This window comes from Caenorhabditis elegans, chromosome II, assembly GCF_000002985.6.
Source record: "Caenorhabditis elegans chromosome II".
Classification (NCBI taxonomy): Eukaryota; Metazoa; Nematoda; class Chromadorea; order Rhabditida; family Rhabditidae; genus Caenorhabditis; species Caenorhabditis elegans.
In genome coordinates this window covers 12,582,142-12,604,379 of record NC_003280.10, presented here as the reverse complement: position 1 = coordinate 12,604,379, position 22,238 = coordinate 12,582,142, and the positions used below count along the sequence as shown (strand labels likewise).

Sequence of the window (22,238 nt, the reverse complement as noted above, 5' to 3'; positions counted from 1 at the left end):
CTATGGAAATCGCGCTCCATTGAGAATTGAGAAACGTAGATTTTCCGGTTTTCTGAATTGAAATTCAAATAAAAAGAAGGAAAATTATTGAATTTAATTGTTAGTTTTCCAAAAAATATTTTTTCAAGCATTTTTACCCTCAAAATCCAGGGTTTTCCTTAATTTCCATAGAATTCCTTAAAAAATCTGAATCTCCACTCGAGACCCATTGCATCATACCAGTGATGCGCCTTTAAAGTACTGTAGGCATCTAAATTGTTCTTTTTTTGCAAAATTTTGGGAATTATTTATCAGTTTTCGTTCAAATTTATCGATTTTTAGTCATTTTTTCAGATTAAAAATGTTGAAAAATAAATTAAATTCGATTTTTTCACTAATTTAAACAATTTTTCTGCGAGAAAACGATTACAATTTCCAATTTTCATTGGTCTTCGCGTTCCCTGTTCACAGAGACGCAGAGAGACGGCAAATGATATAGTACAGAGACCGCGGAGACGGAGAGAGTGAGAGGAAATTTTGCGTATTCCATTTGAACGGTTTATCGATTATTTTTACGTAGATTTTTGGATTTTTTTGAGTTTTTGTGGAATTCTGTGTGAAAAATTGCGAAATAAATTATATTCAAAACGATTTTTCGCGGTTTTTTCGAATTTGAAACTCAAATTTCCTGAATTTTCTTGAATTTTCCACAAATTTCAGATGTTTCACAATCGTCCCAGCACTTCGGGACCACCCCCACAAAAACGAAAATATGTGAGAAAACAGCTTCCACAACCACCGCAATTCGTGTCCTCGGCCGTCACTTCTGGACCGATGCATCATCGAATGCATGAGCAACACCAGCAGCTCGACGATGAACGAGAATTTCTACGCGATCATCTTGCACGAAATGATCCGTTTTTTCCGAGAGAACTGGAGCCGCAGCAGGACGTCGTCGAGCAGCAGCTACAAGTGGGGGATTTGGGGAACTTGGAAAAATGGAAATACTGAAAAAATCGGAAAATTTGGCCCAAAAATTGGCAGATTTTGGGGATTTTGTGGAATTTGTGGAATTCCACGCAATAAATATATTTTAAAAATATTTAAATTCTGAATTTTCTCGCTCGAAAATTGATTTTTTTGAGTTATAAACGACAAAAATCAATTTTTCGTCGATTTTTTTCAAATTTTATCTGAAAAAACAAAGATTTTTAGACCACGATTTTCTTCAATTTCACATATTTTTAGTTTAAAAAATTCTCCAACGAAAAAAATTCAAATAGTGCGTTTTTTCTGGATTTTTCATGAAAATTTAATTTGAAAAATCGCGAAAAATCAAAAAATTGGCCTACAAATCGATAAATTAACATTTTTGCGAAAAAAAAAATGCCTGAAATTTGGCAAAATCAGAGAAAAACATTGAAAAATGCTTTTAAAAAAAGGTATTTTATAGGTAATTTCGGTCCGTTTTCCACTTTTTAACACAAAATTATCAATTTTAAGCCAATTTTCCCAAATTTTCCATCAAAAAAAAATCACTTCTAACCCTTCAAAAAGTTCCAGGACGCTGATTGATAAATTCCCTGGTTTTTCTGGATTTTTCTTCAAAATTTAATTTGAAAAATCATAAAATTGGCCTAAAAATCGATAAATTAACATTTTTACAGCAAAAAAATAACCAAAATACCTGAAATTTGACAGAAAATGTCAGAAAAAAGAGTTAAAAAATTGAAAATTCTTGAAATTTAGTCGGAAAATTCGATAAAAAACCTCCTTTTTTTGCAAAATTTTCAAGAAAAAAAACTTAAAAAATTAGAAAAAAAAGTATTTTATAAGTCATTTCAGTCCGTTTAAGCCAATTTTCCCAGATTTTCTTTTAAAAAAATTATAAAATTAGCTTAAAAATCGATAAATTAACATTTTTGCAGCAAAAAAAAACAAAATGCCTGAAATTTGACAGAAAATGTCAGAAAAAAGAGCAAAAAAATTAAAAAATCTTGAAATTTAGTCGGAAAACTCGGTTTCGGTCCGTTTTCCACATTTTAACCCAAAATTATCGATTCTAAGCCAAATTTTCCACCACAAAAATCACTTCTAACCCTCCAAAAAGTTCCAGGACGCTGATTGGACCCCGTCCCCGGCAAAGAAAAAAGGAGCTCGTGCTGGAATTCCAATTGGATCACATCCACCATGGCCAGAATATATTACTCGTGTGCTTGACGACGTTTTCATCAATTGTCAATTTATTAATGAGGAAACGAAAAAGGAATTGGCCAAGGAACTCGATTTGACCACCACGCAGGTGTGCTGGAAATTGGAAAATTTGGAGAAAATCCGATAAAAATGAAGAAAACCCCGATTTTTTGAAGAAACAACCGGCAAATTTTTGATAAAATTCTGAGAAAAACCGAGTTTTTTCCTACAAAATTTCCAACTTTTTTCACTGAAAACGTTCAATTTTCTCATTTTTCAGCGCCAAAACGGCTTTCTAAATAGTTATTTTCTCATCGAAAAGCCCTCAAAAAATATGAAAAATTCACAAAAAATCACGATTTTGTATGAAATTTCGAGTTTTTTAGTCCAAAAACGTAAAATTTCCAGATTTTCACCTAAAATTTCTATTTTTCACGAAAAATGTTCAATTTTCACATTTTTTCTCATTAAAAATCCCTAAAAAACCTGAAAAATTTACAGAAAATCACGATTTTCTATGAAATTTCGAGATTTTTAGTCCAAAAAATGTAGAATTTCCAACTTTTTCCACTGAAAACGTTCAATTTTCTCATTTTTCAGCGCCAAAATGCCCTTCTAAAGGGTTTTTCTCATCGAAAAACCCTAAAAATCTGAAAAATTCACAGAAAATGTTGAATTTCACTGAAATTTCGAGATTTTTAATCCAAAAAACGTAGAATTTCCAGATTTTCACCCAAAATTTCCAAATTTTTTCACGAGAAACGTTCAATTTTTACATTTTTTCATGTTTTTCTCATCGATAAGCCCTGAAAAATTCACAGAAAATGTTGAATTTTACTGACATTTCACGATTTTTAGTCCAAAAAACGTAAAATTTCCAGATTTTCACCCAAAATTTCTATTTTTTCACGAAAAATGTTCAATTTTCACATTTTTTCATGTTTTTCTCATCGATAAGCCCTAAAAATCTGAAAAATTCACAGAAAATGTTGAATTTCACTGAAATTTCGAGTTTTTTAATCCAAAAAATGTAGAATTTCCAGATTTTCACCCAAAATTTCCAATTTTTTCCACGAAAAATGTTCAATTTTCACATTTTTCTCATTAAAAAGCCCTAAAAAATCTGAAAAATTCACAAAAAAAAATTACGATTTTCTATGAAATTTCGAGATTTTCACTCCAAAAAACGCCGCCGAATTTCCAGATTTTCACCCAAAATTTCTAATTTTTTTCTAATTTTCAGGTGAAAGATTGGTTCAACAGACGTCGCCGACATGCACTTGAAGCTCATCAAAAGAACAGTGTCGAACTTCCAGAACAAATGAGAATTCTCAATGAAGCTTACGAAAGAAATCCAATTTTGGATACTGATACAAAGAATCGACTTTTGGATGTTACCAAGTTGTCGGCTAATTTGGTACAAATTTTTATTGGAATTAACTATACAAATGGATAGAAAATTGATTTTTTCAGTGAAAAACTGAATCTTTTAGTAAAAAATCGATTTTTTCAGGAAAAAACCGGCTTTTCAGTAAAAAAAAACGTAGTTTTCTGGTAACAACCTTTTTTTTCAATTAAAAAAATCCGTTTTTTCTACTTTTTTGCATTAAAAAACTGAATTTTCCAGTAAAAACTGATTTTTAGAAGTGAGAAACGCAGATTTTTCTAATGGAAATTGATTTTTTTTTTGTAGAAAAAAGCAAAGTTGTGCATTAAAAATCGATTTTGTCAAGTTTTTTTTGATGTAAAACGCAGATTTTTCAGTTGAAAACAGATTTTTCTAGTAAAAAAAGAAGATTTTTTCAATATAAACTTTTTTCCGGTAAAAACAGTGTTTTTTCAGTAAAAACTGTTTTTTTTTCAGCTAAAACTGATTTTTTCCATTAAAAACGAGATTTTTTTCTCAAAAAATTGCCCAAATGTTCAAAAAATTGATATTACCAGTACAGAGAGTGTAGATAGTTAGAGAGTGACAGACATCCGGGACCCAATGGGGCGGGGCGCGCGGAAGAGACGGTTTTTTGTCGATTTACGAAATGATGACAACGAGGAGAACTTCGTAAATCGACACAAATCGTCTCTTCCGCGCGCCCCACCCCATTGGGTCCCGGATGTCTGTCACTCTCTAACTATCTACACTCTCTGTACCGGTAATATTTTCGCTCTGAAAATGCTGAAAACTGTTCGAAATTTTCTATAAACTTGGAAAACGCTAAAAATGTTTAAAATATAATTTTTATACTAAAAAAGCCACAGAAAATCTAATTTTCACTCGTTTAAAACTCAATTTCCCCCCGAAAAAACTCAAAAAATAAGCCAAAATATTACAAAATGAATATTTCCCCAAAAAAAAATTTGAAAATTGTACCAAATGCTCTATAAACCTTTAAATTCGTTTCAAAAAAGTATAAAAATGCAATTTTTACACCAAAAAAAAGCCATGGAAAATCGAATTTTCACTCAATTAAAGGTGGTGTAGTCGAATTTTTAAAAATTGCTTTATTAGACTCAAAATTGTCTGATAACACCGAATTTCATAATGAAAATTGTTGAAAACTTCTCAAAAAAAAGTTATGACGGCTCGAAAAATGGCCTAAAATTAGTTAAAATTTGAAATTTGACTTGTCAGCGCTGTCAGCTGGAAACTAATTTTTTTGAAATCACCGTCAAATTTTGAGTATACAGTTTTTTTTCTTGCGTTTTTAACTCGATTTAGGTATTTTAAAGTCGATGGACGGCGAGATTTTTAATTAAAAAAAAAAAAAAAAACCAAATCCCGCCGTCGTAATCTACTTTAAAATACCTAAATCGAGTTGAAAACGCAAGATAATAACATTACTCAAAATACTCAAAATATTTGACGGTGATTTCAAAAAATTTAGTTTCCAACTGACAGCGCTGACAAGTCAAATTTCAAATTTTAACTAATTTTAGGCCATTTTTCGAGCCGTCATAACTTTTGTTTGAGAAGTTTTCAACAATTTTCATTATGAAATTCGGTGTTTTCAGACAATTTTGAGTCTAGTAAAGCAATTTTTTAAACAATTCGACTACATCCACCTTTAATTGAGTGAAAATTCGATTTTCCATGGCTTTTTTTGGTATAGAAATTAAATTTTTATAATCTTTTTAATTAATTTAAAGTAATTTTAATATTCGAAAATTTTCAATATTTTTTTTGGCAAAATGTCAATTTGTGTACTATTTAGACAATTTTTTGAGATTTTCAGGAGAAAATTGGTTTTAATCGAGTGAAAATTAGATTTTTTGTGGCTTTTTTGGTAGAAAAATTATATTTTAAACATTTTAAGCGTTTTCCAAATTTATAGAAAATTTCGAACATTTTCCAGCATTTTCAGAGCGAAAATATTAATTTTTTGAACATTTGGACAATTTTTTGAGAATTTTCAGCTGAAAATTGTATGTTCTGGAGAAAATCTGTCTTTAATAGAAATAATGAGTTTTTTTTCGGAAAAATGTTTTTAACTAGAATAATCTGTTTTTTTACTAAAAAAAAAATCTCGTTTTTATGGAAAAAATCAGTTTTCGCTGGAAAAAAAACCAGTTTTTACTGAAAAAAATACTGTTTTTTACCGGAAAAAAGTTTATATTGAAAAAGTCGTTTTTTTTACTAGAAAAATCTGCGTTTTACATCAAAAAAACTTGACAAAATCGATTTTTAATGCACAAATTTTTGCTTTTTCTACAAAAAAAAATCAATTTTCATTAGAAAAATCTGCGTTTCAAAAAAAAATATTTTTAACGTTTTCCGAATTTATAGGGGCTTTCGAACAATTTTCAGAATTTTTTGAGCTTTAAAAGCTTTAAAATCCATTTTCCCCCAAAAGTCTCAAAAAAACATTTTAAAACCTTCCAGATATCCAACTACTTCATCAAACGCTACAAAAAAGAGCAAAAAGAAGCTGGAATACCGTACGAAGCTGGTCATTACGTGCGTCGTCGTCGTGTCTACGAAGAAGAAGAAGAATTTGAAAATAATGGAATTGGAACACCGCATTATGATGAAGATGGGAATTATGTTGGAGATTATGTTGAAGTTGTTGAAGAAATTCCAGATTGGGATCAAGAAGTGTACAATCAGGCGGAGAGAAAGAGGGTCCGGCAATTTTAAATTGTGAAAAAATTGAAAAAAAAAATAAGAAAATCATCGGGAATTACAGGAAAAATCAAATTTTTCAAAAAAAAAATCCGAAAATTTTCCGTTCAAAACTCGCGGAGCAATAATACCAGCATTAAAACTTTCAGTGCAAAAATTGTGAAAATGAGAAAAATATTGCAAATTTCACAGAAAAATGCATGAAAACCTACAGAATTTGCTGAAAAATTTCAAAAAAGCTCTAAAAATGTGTTAAAATTTAATTTTTTAAATTTAAAAAATTATCAAAAAAATTAGGAAAAATGTGAAAATTTGAAGGAAAAATTAAGAATTTTTTTGAATTTTTTTGAAAAAATTCCGGGAAAATTGAAAATTACAAAAAAAAAAAAGAAAAAAATCGTAAAAAATGAGTGAATTCTGTAAAAATCTAGCAGATTTATGAAATTTATTGTTAGTTGAAAAAAGTTTTTTTTTCCAAAATATTATGAAAATTTCGCCCAAAACCCACCAAATTTGGATAAAAAAATGAGCGAAAAAATCTCGTTTTGGGGGGAAAAAAATTAATTTTCAAAAGAAATTCCAAAAAAGTTATAAATTGAGAAAAATGGCTTCAGAAACTGTGTGCAAATTGACTGAAAATTCCAAAAAAAATTCCAAAATTTGCGGAAAATTGCTCAATTACCGGAAATCTGCTGAAAAGATGATAAAATACTTTTTTTTTTTAAGTGAAAAATCGGAGAAAAAAGCAAAAATTTTGTGAAAAATACAAAAAACCCACCAAATTTGCTGAAAAATATGCAAAAAGCCGAAAATTGGCTCAAAAATTAGAAAAAAACCCCCATTTTTTGAAAAATTCAACCGAAATTCGATATTTTTTACCTTAAAAACTGCTAAAATTTAGTGAAAACTATGAGAAAATTGACAAAAAATCGCAAAAAATGGCTGAATTTTGTAAAAATCTAGCAGATTTTCGAATTTTATGCGAAATTTTTGCTGAAAACCCTCCAAATTAGCTTAAAAATGAGCGGAAATTTATAAATTTGGTAAAAATTGATTTTATAAAATGAAAAAAATCTAAAAAATTTAGAAAAAATCTAAAATATCATGAAAATTCTATTTAATTGACTGGAAATTTACAAAAAACGCATTTTTATTGAGAAATCGGAGTAAAAGCTGAAATTTGATATTTTTTATCATAAAAACCGCAAAAATTCAGTGAAAAATATGAGAAAAACTGGCAAAATTGTGAAATTAATATGATTTATATAAAAATATTATGAAAATTTTGCTGAAAACCCACCAAATTTGCTCAAAAATAAGCGAAAAATTCTCGAAAAAGAGCGGAAATTCATCGAAATTAAATTAAATTTCCGATTTTAACATTTTTTTTGTTGAAAAATTGAAGAAACATCTGAAAATCTGATATTTTTATCTTGCAAAATGCTAAAATTCAGTGAAAAATATGAGAAAATTGACAAAAAACTGCTAAAAAATTCCAAAAAATTCCCTGATTTTTGCAGAGAGCCGAGCTGAAAGAGGAAGAGGACAAGCTGCTCGACGAGCAATTCGCCAAAAATCCGTTCACCACTGGAGAAGAGCTTACCGAATTCGCGAAGAAATTGAATCGTCCAAGACCTTTTGTATGTTAATTTTCCCGCTGAAAAATTGGATTTTTTGACTGAAAATCTGCGAATTTTGCAGAGGAAAAGTTCGATTTTTCCTCTAATTTGATGAAAAATTGGCAAAATTTCCCCCAAAAAACCCCCCAATTTTTCCCCATTTTTCAGGTCTTAAAATGGTTTTGGAAGAAGCGCAAACGTCTGGGAATTGAACGAGAAGTTCCTCCACAACAGGATGGAAAAAATGAACTTTTGGAGAATATTTTCGAGAAACATCAATTTGTGAATCAGAAAATCAAAGAAAAAATCGCCGAAAGGACGAATATGAAGCCGCTGGCGGTGAGAGCAATTTTTTCGGCAATTTTTGGCCGAAAAATTGACATTTTTTGGCTGAAAATCTTGAAAAATTGATCAACAAAATTCTGAAAATTTGAAAAGCACAAAAATATGAGAAAAGCATCTCTGGAAATAAAAGGAAAATTTAAAAATTAAAAAAAAAAAACAGCCAAAAAATGGAAAAAATAGTGAAAATTTGGCTTAAATTGGTCAAAAAACCGTAAAAATCTCCAAAAAATCAGAAAAAAAAACATAAAAATAAAAAAAAAAAATCCTGGAAATTATGAAAAAATCAGCGAATTATGCGAATTTTTTTAAAACCAAATTTTCAAACCATTTCGAGTTTTTCGGAGAAATTTAGCTCAAAAATTATCGGAAAAAATTGAAAATCAATTTTTTTTTCATTTTTACGGAAAAAATCGAAAAATAGTGGAAATTTGCAAAAAAATTGTAAGCTCTTTTGAAAAAGTTAACCAAAAAAAAATTAATTATCTGAAAAACTTTTTTTCAAAAATATACAAATTCCTGAAAAAAGCATATAAATATGAGAATTTGGCTGAAATTAGGTGCAAAAATGTTTAAAAATCCCCTTGAAATTGAATTTAAAAAACTTTTTTTTTTGAAAATTATACAAAACTCGGTCAAATTTGAATTTCTTGAAAACCCGAATTTTTGGAAAAAAAAACCTGAAAAATTAAAAAAAATTTTAATTTTAAAAAATATGGAAAAAAAACATAATCAAAAATCGTAAAAATACAGCTAAAAAATTTAAAAAAAACTATTTTTTTAATCAGAAAAAAATTAAAAATATGAAATTTCGGCTGAAAACAATCGCTTTAAAAATCCAAAAAAAAAAAAATCTAAATTATTTCTCTCAATTTCCAGGTCCAAATGTGGTTCAAAAAACGTCGGGACGCTGCAGTATATGCGCACGAACATCATGGATATGAGCTTCCGTGTCAGATGAAGCTGCTCGATGAGGCTTACAACAAATGTCGAATTATTAGTGATAAGGATCGACGAAAATTGATGAAAGCAACGAAATTGACGTCGAATTATGTTAGTTGGGTGCTGAGAAATCGCTGAAAATCGCCAGAAAAAATGAAAAATGTGAAAAATTACGAAAAATCGGCTAAAAAAACGCCCAGTTTTCACCTTTTTTTTCGCAGAAAATTCTGATTTTTCAGACATTTTTTACGTTAAAAATCGGATTTTTAACCCTTATTTTTCTCTAAAAATCCCAATTTTCAGATATTTTTTACGCTGAAAATCCAAATTAAAAAAAAAAAAGCTGGCAATATGGATTTTTCCCCGAAAAAATTCCCATTTTTAAGCATTTTTTGCTGGAAAACCTGATTTTTTTACCGTTTTTCCAAAATTAAAATACCAATTTTCTGACTTTTTCTCGATGGAAATCCTGATTTTTCAGAACTGTTTCGCAAATAATTCCAATTTTTTTAAAGCATTTTCTAGGCTAAAAATTCGGATTTTCAGACATTTTTTACGCTAAAAATCGCATTTTATCCCTTTTTTTTCCCAAAAAAAAACCCCCAATTTTCCGGTTTTTTGTGCTAAAAATCCCCCTTTTTGCTGAAAAACTCGATTTTTTACCACTTTTTCGTTAAAAATACCAATTTTTGGAATTTTTTTACGCTAAAAATCTTGATTTTTCAGAATTTTTACTCTAAAAATCCCAATTTACAGATTTTCCTCTGTGAAAATCCCATTTTTCAACCCCTTTTCATTTCAGATTTCTTCATATTTCATGCATCGTGACAAAATTGCTTCAAGACAGGAAACTGAGAATGATACGACAATTCAAATGGACGATTTGAATGAAGAAGATGATGGAGAAGGTGCAGATGGAGGAAGTCCAAAGAAAAAAGTACATTTTTTAGCTGAAAATGTGTGAAAAATTCGTGAAAAATGATGAATTTTAGCCTAAAATTTGCTAATTTTAAGGAAAATTTATAGATTTTTAATTAAAAATTACGAAAATTACTATTTTTCTGAAAAAAAAATTAATATTTAGATGGTATTTTTTTTTAACTCGAAAGTATCCAAAATTCTGATTTTTGAGAAAAAAAATGATAAAAAATAAAGCATTTTCGGCTGAAATGGGCTGATATTTACAAAAAAAAAATTTTTTTGACAAATTAATTTTAGGATAAAAAACACAAAATTTATGGAAAAAAGGTGAATTTTCGGCTGAAATTGGCTAATTTTCAAGCAAAAATATGGATTTTACGAAAAATTACTAAAAATTTTTTTATTATTTTTCACAAAAAAAACTTGAAAATTTAGCCCCAAAATTTGATTTTTTTTTAATGAAAAAAATGCACGAATTTTATGAAAAATGAAGCATTTGTCGTCTAAAATTGGCTAATTTTCACAGAAAAATATGGAAATACCGTCAAAATTTAATTTTTGAGAAAAAATCCGAATTTTGTGAAAAAATAAAGCATTTTCGGCTAAAACTGGCTAATTTTTACAAAAAAAAAATTATTTTAGAATTTTAAATTTTGAATTTTAAGAAAGAATATTTCAAAAAGGTTCCTGAATCAATATGGTACTGTGTAGGATTACTGTAGCTTTAAGCTTTCGGACATAATGCCTGCCTACTACGCCTTGAAGGCAGGCAGGCAGGCATCTATGCCTATACACCTGTAATTTCCCAAATTTTCATCATCTTGCAGCGAGTTCTGACAAAACTGGAAGAGGAGCGAATTCTCGAGGAATTTTTCCAAAAAAATGCGTGGTGTGAGGGACAGGATTTGATCGATATGGCCAAGAAAATCAATCGACCAACTGTTTTTGTAGGTTTTAGAGAAAAAAATAAAATTTATAAAGATTTCAGATTTTTTTTCGGTTTTTTTTTCAGAAAAAACCGAAAATTGTCCCCAAAATTTCAGAAAATTTAATTTTTGAAAAATTAAAAAATTAATTTTTTCTTCCAATTTTCAGCTCTCAAAATGGTTTTCAAAAGCGCGTAGAAAGTCTGGTGTGAAGCGAAAGGACCCGGAACCATATGGTATTCATTTGGAGCCATACTTCCAGAAACATCAATTCGTCGACGGAGCCAAATATAATGAGCTCGCTGAGATTGCTGGAGTCAATCCGACTACGGTAATAGTTTTTTTTTTTAGGAATTTTGGAGCAAAAGAAGTTGGAAATTTGGAAAAAACAGCGACTTTTATCGATTAAAACCAGAATTTTGGCCTAAAAAATGAATTTTAACTATTTTTTTTTAATTTCTAATTGCAAAAAAATTTCTGAAAGTTTGAAATTTTCGCGATTTTTGCAAAAAAATGGAAAATTCAAATTTCCCGCAAAAAAATTGAAAGCAATTTGGAATTTTCTACAAAATATGTCTATTATTTTCTTATTACGCATTCGTGAAAAAAGATTTGAAATTTTCTTATTACACATTCGTGAAAATTTGAAATTTTCTTATTACACATCCGTGAAAAAATTGATATTTTCTTATTACATATTCGTAAAAAAATTGATATTTTATTATTACACATTCGTGAAAAAAAATTTAAATTTTCTTATTACACATTCGTGAAAAAATTGATATTTTCTTATTACACATTCGTGAAAATTTGAAATTTTCTTATTACACATCCGTGAAAAAAAATTGAAATTTTCTTATTACACATCCGTGAAAAAAAATTTGATATTTTCTTATTACACATTTGTGAAAAAAGATTTGAAATTTTCTTATTACACATTCGTGAAAAATTGATATTTTCTTATTACATATTCGTAAAAAAATTGAAATTTTTTTATTACACATCCGTGAAAAAAATTATATATTTTCTTATTACACATTTGGGAAAAAATTTGAAATTTTCATATTACATACCCGTAAAAAAGTTGAAATTTTCTTATTACGCGTTCGTGAAAATAAATTTGAAATTTTCTTGTGCGTAATAAGAGAATTTCAAATTTTTTCACGCATGTGTAATAAGAGAATTTCAAATTTTTTCACGAATGTGTAACAAGAAAATTCCAAATTGCTTTCAACTTTTGGCGGGAAATTTGAAGTTTTTTAAATGAAAATTTGCAGGTCAAATCATGGTACATGCGCCGACGACTCCGAGCCCAAAAGGCTCACGATGAGCACGGGGAAGAGCTTCCGTGTCAGATGAAGGAGCTTCAGGAGGCGTTTGCGGGACATCGAAAGCTGTCTAAAGGACATTTTCAATATATCGGCGACAAGATTGGTCTCACCGCGAATTTTGTGAGCTTTTAGGAAAATTGGGCAAAATTGTGAAAACATTGCCTGAAAAATTGGATTTTTTTTCAAAAAATTAAAAAATCATTAAAAATCATTTTAAAAAAAGCTCTTTTTGAAAAAAAATCGTAAAAAATTAGGAAAAGTTTCGAAAAAAAAAAAATTAAAGTTTTTTAAAAATTTATTTTAACTGGAAAAAATCATTTAAAAATATTTTTATTGAAAAAAATCATTAAAAATTGTGAAAAATTAAGAAAATTGAAAAAAAAAAACCTTCAAAAGAAATATGAAAATTCTTAAAAATTGAAAAAAACCATTAGAAACCTTTTTTTTGATAAAGTTCAGAAATTCGTAAAACTGGAAAAAAAAAATCATTTTTCATTTTTTAGGAATTTTCTATAGTAAAAAAAAGGTTTTCTTTTTTTTCAATTTTCTAAATTTTTCAATTATTTTTTTCAATTTTATAGAATTTTCTGAATTTTTCAAAAAAAAAAAAGAGTTTTAATGATTTTTTCAAAAAAAAAAATAAAAATTTTTTTTTTTCAAAAACTCTAAATTCAGAAAATTCTATAAAATTGAAAAAAAACCCATTAAAACCTTTTTTTATTCGGAAAATTCCTAAAAATTGAAAAAAAAATTAGAAATTTTATAAAAATCAGTTTTTCTATGATTCATAGTGAAATTCCCAAAAATTAGGTGAAAAAGTTTTTTTTTCTAGAAATATAATGCGATTTTATCAATTTTACTGAAAACATAGCCGAATTTGATGAAAAACTCAATTTTTGACGGTTTTTTCAAAAAAAAAAAAACACAGAAAAAATTTTCGGAAATCTCTGAGATTTTAAAGATTTTTAAAATCTTAGAAATTTTATAAAGATCAGTTAGTACTTATAGCCCATTTTCTATACATTTTTCATATTTTTTGCCAAAAAAATTTTTATTTCACAAAAAATCTCTGAAATTTTAAGGATTTTTTATAAAATTTTCATAAATTTTCAGGTTTCCAACTATTTCACAATTCGAAAGCGAATGAGCAAAGGAGCCAAACGGGGTGAACGATTGAGTGACAGTGATGATGATGATGATGAGCCAGAAGACGACGGAGAGGAGAAAAATGAGGAAAAAAATGAAGAAGAAGCTCGAAAAGCTGCTGAAAAAGCTGAAAAAGCTCAAAAAATGACTGAAATGTTGGAAGCTATGACGGAAGAAGAGAGGCAAAAGTATCAGGATAATGTTTTGTACACAATCTTCCAAAAGACGCAATTTGTCGACGATCGCAGATATCAGGAGATTTCCTGTGAAACTGGAATGCCCGCTGAGGAGGTAGCGAAAAAACTGGAAAATTGCTTCAAAAATAGCTTTTTCGTCTGGAAAATCTGGAAAAAGCGTTGAAAACTCAATAAATATACACTCTAAAACTTCAAATTCCCGCCAAAAAAACCACTAAAACGGCAATTTTTTTTATTTAAAAAATTAAAATTAAAAAAAAAAAAAGATTCGGAATTTTTCAAATTTTCCAGTGACGGAAATTGAAAAAATCAATTTTTCTTGGAAAAATTCAATTTCCAGCCAAAACCGTCACATTTCAGATGACTGCTACCAGATGACCGTAGTCGTGTGGCGGAAAATTTGAATTAACATTTTTTTTTGAATTTTGACTTAAAATCTCAATATTTCATCATAAAAAATAATTTTCTGAAAAATTGTCAAAAAACGTAATTTTCTATTAAAAAAAATTTTTCGTTGAAAATCCGCGTTTAAAATTCGTAAATTTCAGAATTTTAGAAAAATTTTATCTGAAATGGCGTAGAAAATCGGCTAAAAGCGATTTTTCTAGAAAAAATTCAATTTCGAGCCAAAACTGCAAAAAATCGAAAAAAATCGTACTGAAAAATAGATTTTTAGGCAATTTCTTATGATGAATCGAGAAAATTCAAAAAAAAAAATTGTTTTTCCAAAAAGCAGTCGAATTACATTAAAATTAAATATTAATTATCTGTAATTTTCAAAAAAAAAAAATCGAAAAAAAAACGCCAAAAATAAAATTAGCAATATTTTTTGAAAAAATCACAAAAAATCGCCAAAAAACTCAATTTTCATTGAAAATTCGCGTCTAAAATTCGTAAATTTCGGAATTTTTAAAAATTTGCATCTGAAATATCGTAGAAAACCAGAAAAAAATCGATTATTCTTGAAAAAATTCAATTTCGAGCCAAAACCGACACATTTCATATGACTGCTACCGTAGTAATGTGGCGGGAAATTTAAAATTTTTTAAAATGTTTTTCTTGAAAAAATATGAGTAATCAAATTTCTAAAAAAAAAAGTCTGTAATTTTATAATTTTTCAGAAATTTACAATTTTTACTCAAATTTTCTATAAAAACTTTTCTATAAAAAAATAAATCTTTTTTTTTTCAGAAAATCTACGTTAAATATTGGTAAATTTCGGAGTTTTCGAAAATTTCCATTTAAAAAATATTCTAGAAAACCGGAAAAATAATAAATTATTCTTGAAAAAAAATCATATTTAATCCAAAACCGCGACATGTGGCGGGAAATTTAAAAAATTTTGCACTTTTTTATTGAGATTTCAGCGCCAAAAACTCAATAGATCCAATTTTCTCAAAAAAGCTTCGAATTTTTTATGAATTTTTCGCAAAAAAATCTCCTAATATTTATTCCAGATCCGCGATTGGTTCCAAAAGAAGCGTGTCAGCTCAGTTGAAGAGTATCGAAAAGACGGAAAAGAGCTTCCAAAACAGATGAAATTGCTCCATGAATCATATGAAAGATGTCCAATGCTCGGCGATGATGTTAGATATAATCTTGCGCTGAAGACCTTCCTTCCACCGAAATCAGTAAGGGATATTGCTGGAAATTGACAAAAAAATTGAAATTTTCATTGGAAAAATCCGTGAAAATTCGAAAATTTGCCGTAAAAACCGAATATAAATGTAAAAAGAGCTGAAATTTTCTCTAAAACCGAGAAAAACTGGAATTCAATTTGAATTCCCGCGTGCAATGTGGTTTTCTGCCGTTTTTAAACATTTCTCGTATTAAAAATAGCATTTCGAAGAAAAATCTGTGAATTTTAAGCGAAATTTAGTATTTCTATATGCAAAGTGCTGGAAAAAGCGATAAAAAACGCCCGAAAATCGAAAAAATTACCGTTTTCTACAGTAATCCTTGCGCGCGGGAGTTTGAATGAATTTTTTGAATTCCCCTTTTTTTTTTGAAATTTCAGAGCAAATTTTAGAAAAATGAATAACTTTCGAGCTTTTTTATAATTACTTGCGTTTGAACTTCTGTAAAAAAAAATTTTTTTTTCATAAAGTTTCAACCAAAATTTCATATTTTTATTAGAAAACGGAATTTTTAAAATTTTTTAGATTTTTAAAATTTTAAAAATTCCGTTTTCTAATAAAAATATCCAATTTTGGCTGAAATTTTATGAAAAAAAAAATTTTTTTTTACAGAAGTTCAAACGCAAATAACCATTAAAAAAGCTCGAGAAAATTATTTTTCTAAAATGTGCTTCGAAATTTCAAAAAAAAAACTGGAATTCAAAAAAATTCATTCAAATGATTTTCAAATTCCGTAAAATTCAATTTTTCACAAAATTTCAGCAAAAAAACGGAATTTTTTAAAATTTTAAAAATCTAAAAAATTTTTTAAAAAATCGTCTAATTCGATTTTCGATTAAAAAAACCTCAAAATCCAACAATTTCCAGACTTTTTCATAGTTATTTTCGATTTTTGCGCCAAATTTTTTTAAAAATTATCTAAAAACTAAAAAATTAAAAAAAAAATCGTCAATTGAACAATTCCAGCTAAAATTTTTATAAATTCAATTTTCCACAAAAAAAAAACCTTAAAATTCCAAAATTTTCCAGATCACCAACTTCTTCATCAACCGCAACCGAAAAACGGCTATCAAAATGCGTGCTGAATCGTCTTCTGTCGATGGAGAAGCCGAACCCCCGAATAATGACGGCTTCTACGAGTTTAACCTCGAAGAGCCGGCTCCAATTCTTCGAAAATCGCTGCGTAAACCGGTTCCCAGAATTCTCGGCGATTTTGGAAGTTATCCGGAGAAAAATGGTTCGGAAACAGCGGAAAAAGCCCAAATTTTGAAGAAAAATGGCTCAGAAACCGCTGAAATCGCCGAAAAAGCCCAAATATCGGAGAAAAAGCCGGTTAATCGATTGGTCATAGACGAGGTGCTGAAAAGCCCGCAGAAATCGGAGAAAATCCCAGAAAAAGCACAAGAAATCGAGGAAATCGAGGAAAGCCCGAAAAAATCGGAGAAAGCTCCAGAAAAACCTCAAGAAATCCAGGAAATTCCGAAAAAATCGGAGAAAGCTCCAGAAAAGCCACAAGAAATTGAGAAAAGCCCGAAAAAATCCGAAAAACGCCAAGAAATCCAGGAAATCCCGCAGAAATCTGAAAAAACTTCAGAAAAACGACCAGAAATCGAGGAACTTCCAACATTTTTCAAGTCGAGTGCTCCGGCTCAAACCCCTGAAATTATCAGCGATGAGGACATTTTTGCACAATATGAAAGCTTGTTGAATGCGGTTTTTTCCGAATTTCAATTTGTTGATGATCGTACCAATTATCAGTTGTCGAAGCAGATTCGAATTGGAATGCCACAGGTTTGAGAGCCGAAAATTTGAGAAAAATTGCATTGACAAATGAATTTTTTGGTTATTTCTGATGAGAAATCGGGAAAATTCCGGAAAAAAAAAGTTTTTTTCAAAAAGCAGTGGAAATTCGTGAAAAGCGGCAAAAAAATCGCCAAAAATTGACGACTTTAAACGGAAATTTCCCATTGAAAACCTTAAAAATTTGTAAATCGAAAAAATTTTTTTTTCTTGTTTTTTTTTTTTTGCTTTATTTTCTTGATTTTTCAAAAAAAAATCGTCAAAAAAAAATTGAAAATCTGCGTTTTAAAATCGTAAATTTCGGTTTTTTTCAAAATTTTCACCAGAAAAAGCCGGAAAAAATAATTTTTCTTGAAAAATTCGAAGTTGGCTCTCAATTTTTGAAGAGGAATCTGAAAAATTAAAATATTAATATAAAAATTAATTATTAATTATTCGGAATTTTCATGGAAATCGGCAAAAACGGCCAAAAATTACGAATTTTAAACGCAAATTTCCCATGAAAACTTGAAAAAAATAAAAAGCAATTTTTTTTTTTGGAAAATTGGAAATATAGGGTTTTTAAAATATTTTTTTATATCTTTTTCTTGATTCTCAACAGAAAAATTTGCCAAAAAAACTTATTTTTTCTAATAAAAAGTTAGATTTTCAATGAAAATCTGCGTTTAAAATTTGCAAATTTCAAATTTCAAGTTTTTTTTAAAATTTTCATCTGAAATATCGTAGAAAACCGGAAAAAATTGATTAAAAAATTCAAATTTGAGCCAAAACCGACACATTTCAAATCACTGCTACAGTAGTCATTAGCCAATTTTTAATGAAAATTCTCCATATTCATTCCAGATACGCGAATGGTTCCGCAAGAAACGTGAGAGCTCAGTCGAAGAGCATCGAACAAATGGTACAGAGCTCCCAAAGCAAATGAAGCTGCTTCATGAAGCATATCAGAGATGTCCGTTGCTCGATGAAGATGCTCGTCGAGATTTGGTGGAAAAGACTCAACTTTTGCCGAAATGGGTACGGTTTTCCACGGGAAAAGTGGAAAAAAACGCAAAAAAAATCCAGATTTTTCAAAATAAAAATTGACAAAAACCGTTTAAAAAGGCACTTGAATAGTGTGCAGAAATCGAAAAATTGAGCCGATTTTTGACTAAAAAATCGAAATAATGCAAATTTCTTCGATTTTTAGCTTTTTTCCTATTTTTTTTTTCGAAAAATTCTATTTTTCCAGTTTTCAAATAATATTTTGCAATAAAATTTTCGAAATTAGATTTTTTAATTAAAAAAAAAACCTAAAATTCGTTTCAAAATTGAAGAAAATTAGATTTTTACCTAAAAATCAGATATATTGCACAATTTCTTTCAATTTTCCAAAAAAAATCGATATTTAATTTTTTCCAGAAATTTCAATAAATTGAGCGAAAATTCAATTTTACTTTTTTTTTCAAATTATATTTTGCAAAAGAAAACGTGGAGATTTGAATTTTCAATTTGAAAAATTAAAAAAAAATCTGAAATTCGGAAAAAAATTGAAGAAAATACAATTTTTGCTTATTTTTCTTTTCTTTTTTTTCAATTTTCCTAAATTTCAGACATTTTTCTTTAAAAAAAAGCAGAAAAAATTGTAAAAAATTAAAATTTAGTTTAAAAAAAAAAATTGTTTGCAAGGGGTGAAAAAGCCTAAAAATTCAATTTTCTAATAAAAATTGGCAAAAAATCGTTTAAAAATGCACTTTTGTTCACTGCAAAGTGCAGAAATCGAAAAAATGAGCCGATTTTTACCTAAAAATTAGAAATAATGCACAATTTCTTACTTTTTCGAATTGTCCAAAATTTCAGAGATTTTTCTTTAATAAAACAGAAAAATTGATAATTTTTGATCTACAAAAAATGCGGGTATTTTTTGCCCAAAAATACGTGACGTCAGCACGTTCTTAACGATACGAAATCAGTTGAGAACTCTGCGTCTCTTCTCCCGCATTTTTTGTAGATCAACGTAGATCAAACCGATTTGGCAAAAAAATCCGATTTTTTGCTGAAAATTGACAAAAACCCCTCAATTTTCCAACAAAAAAAATCGATTTTTTGCTGAAAATTGACAAAAAGCCCTCAATTTTCCAATAAAAAAATCGATTTTTTGCTGAAAATTGACAAAAACCCCTCAATTTTCCAAAAAAAAATCGATTTTTTCTTTCAGGTTACCAACTTCTTCATTAATCGCAGTCGAAAAGCTCAAAAAGCGGCAGAAAATGCGGCAGAACCATCCACATCGGACGCCACCACCACCTCTGACGACGGATTTTTCGATTTTAACATTGAAAATCCTGTTGCTCTAACTCAAACTCGAAAATCCGCTCGTCGCCCGGCTCCAAAAAATTACGACGATTTTTTCGGCGAAGACGCTGATTTGGACGAGCTTCTGCGGGCTACAACCACCAACCCACCGGCGGCTCCAGTGGCAACTGCTTTCACTAAAATTGGCTCACACATCATCATCTCGCCCAGCCAAAAGCATAAGTCAACTCAAACAACTGATTTTGGTCCAAAAGAGGCTCCAAAAGAAGCTCCAAAAGCTGTGGTGGAAACTCTCGAACCGGACACATCGGATGAGGAATTCGTTGCCGATGAGCTCTTTGAGTTCAATTTGGACGATTTTGAGCCCCGTCCGGATAGGAAGCGCCCAGCCGGGCCGCCCATCTATCGCCCGCCACCGAAACAGCCAAAGCTGGTACGGAGCAGTTTTTCAGCTGAAAATTTGGAATTTTACTGGAAAATTTAAATATTTTAATTGCATAAAAGGGAAAAAAAACTATTTTTTAATGAAAACTTTTTTAATTAAAAATTTAAAAAAATACATTTTTGGGAAATTTTTTCGATAATTTCAAAAAAAATTTTCCATAAAATACAAAACTTTCAAAGTTCAATTTAAAAGTAAACATTTTGAATTTTCAAGAGAAGTTTTGTGTTTTTGTAATAAAATATTTTGAAATTGTAGCGAAAACGGCCAAAAATTCAAGTTTTCATTTAAAAAAATTTTGACAAAAAAGGTTTTTTTTTTTAATTTCAAAAAAAAAACAATTTTCTCGTTAATTTCAAAAATTTTTATTCCAAAAAATACAAGCGAAAATTTGAATTTTTGAAAAAAAAATTGTATTTTTTTAAATAAAAATATTTGAAATTATGGGGAAAACTGACCAAAACGATTTTTTTTTTAAATTTTGAAAAAAAAAGTTTTTAAAAAATGTCCTGGGAATAAAAATTTGCAATTTTTTTTTAATTCCCGCTAAAATTTGACATTTTCGCGTTTTTTTTTTTGGCCAAATTTGTCGTTTTTTTTTTTTTGAAAATTTGCTGTAAAACTCTGTTTTTTTTAAATTTTCAAGCGTTTTATGTGAAAAAAATCGAAGAAACTTCAATTTTTGTCAAAAAAATCGATAATTTAGCCTTAATTCTTATGATTTTGCTGAAAAAAAAATTTGTGCTGGAATTCAAATTTATTTTAATTAACCCATTTTTTAATTTTTGCAAAATTAAAAATTAAAAAATCATTTTAAAAAATTTATAAAAATTCTATTATTTTTTGTTTAACAGTTATATATTCGCCCATTACCTTTTGAAAAATTGATTTCTAAAAAAAAATTCATCTAAAATTTCTGATTTGTGAGCAATTTTCTATATACAAAATTTCCCACAATTTCCAGAGCATCTCCAAGACCAGAATTCTCGAGGAAGCATACGCCAATCTTCTGAAAGACGGAAAACTGACGGCCCATGAGGTAACTATTAAGGTGACAAGGCTGTCCCATATCGGCTTGATCTACAAAAAAACGCGGGAATTTTTCGCCCAAAAAATGTGACGTCAGCACGTTGCGTCTAAATTCCCGCGTTTCTCATAGATCAAACCCACTGCAACTTTTTCCTCACGAGGGACGAGGAAAAGTGGTTTCTAGGCCATGGCCAAGGGGCCGACAAGTTTCAGCGGCCATTTATCTTGCTTTGTTTTCCGCCTGTTTTCTTTCGTTTTTCATCGATTTTTCCCGTTTTTTCTTATTAAAACTGATAAATAAATATTTTTTGCAGATGCTAAAACAATTTCCAGATGAAAAAATTATGTATTCAGTGGGCAAGCAGCGGCGAAAGTGGGCATTGTAATATGATGGATTACGGGAATACAAAACCTAAACTTTTTCTGAAACATGATACATATGATGCTTAGATGCTGAAATTACCTGATTTTCATATCGAGACCGCTGAAAAAGTTTTGAGGTTTTCAAAATTCAACTTTTTGTGCGAAAATCTCGACTTTTTCACCGAAAAAGTTGAATTTTGGGAACCTCAAAACTTTTTCAGCGGTCTTGATATGAAAATCAGGTAGCTTCAGCATTTAAGCAGCATATGTATCATGTTTAAGAAAAAGTTTAGGCTTTGTATTCCCGTAATCCATCATATTGCATTGACCACTTTCACCGCTGCTTGCCCACTGAATACATGATTTTTTTACTTGGAAATTGTTTTAGCATCTGCAAAAAATATTTATTCGTCAGTTTTATTAAGAAAAAACGAAAAAAATCGATGAAAAACGAAAGAAAACAGGCGGAAAACAAAGCAAGATAAATGGCCGCTGAAACTTGTCGGCCCCTCGGTCATGGCCTAGAAACCACTTTTCCTCGTCCCTCGTGAGGAAAAAGTTGCAGTGAAACCGACATGGGACACCCTGACACCAATATAATTTTTTGGCAAAAAAAAAACTAAAATTCTTCTCATTTCCAGATCGCCACATTCTTCGCCAACCGCAACAACAACACCGAAATTGACCAGAAGCCGAGAATCCACATGGTTCCCAAAAAGGAATAAATTTCCCCCTAAAATTTTTTGAATTTTTTTTTGTTCAATTTTTTCCAAACTTTTTCCCATGCTTTTCTTGTTTTGTTTTGAATTTTTTGAAATTCCACCACTGTTCCCACCGCCACCACCTCTCAATCACCTCCCATGATATCATTTATGTTCTGAATTATTAAAATTTGACGTTGGTAATAAACTTGATTGTTATGAGAAAGTTTTAGCAGTGAAATTGGGGAAAAATTGAAA

At 29.2% G+C, this 22,238-nt stretch overlaps 1 protein-coding gene across 2 annotated transcripts; it reads left to right on the top strand.

Moving 5' to 3' along the window:
* Positions 1–699: 699 nt before the first annotated feature.
* ceh-100 (Homeobox domain-containing protein) lies at positions 700–22,202 on the top strand (the record flags this gene model as incomplete). 2 transcript variants are annotated; one of them, NM_001027258.5, is made up of 18 exons in its annotated part: positions 700–951; positions 2,090–2,281; positions 3,416–3,589; positions 6,050–6,289; positions 7,810–7,929; positions 8,077–8,247; positions 9,130–9,303; positions 9,995–10,129; positions 10,941–11,060; positions 11,209–11,370; positions 12,317–12,490; positions 13,484–13,807; positions 15,171–15,344; positions 16,380–17,141; positions 17,994–18,167; positions 19,348–19,878; positions 20,852–20,926; positions 21,921–22,202. In NM_001027258.5, the coding sequence occupies 18 exons, from the start codon at positions 700–702 to the stop codon at positions 22,002–22,004; spliced, it is 4,038 nt and encodes a 1,345-aa protein (NP_001022429.1). In that variant the 3' UTR covers positions 22,005–22,202. The 2 variants fall into 2 exon arrangements, with proteins under 2 accessions (NP_001022429.1, NP_001022428.1); NM_001027257.6 differs by having other exon boundaries at positions 2,096–2,281; positions 21,921–22,201.
* Positions 22,203–22,238: the final 36 nt, after the last annotated feature.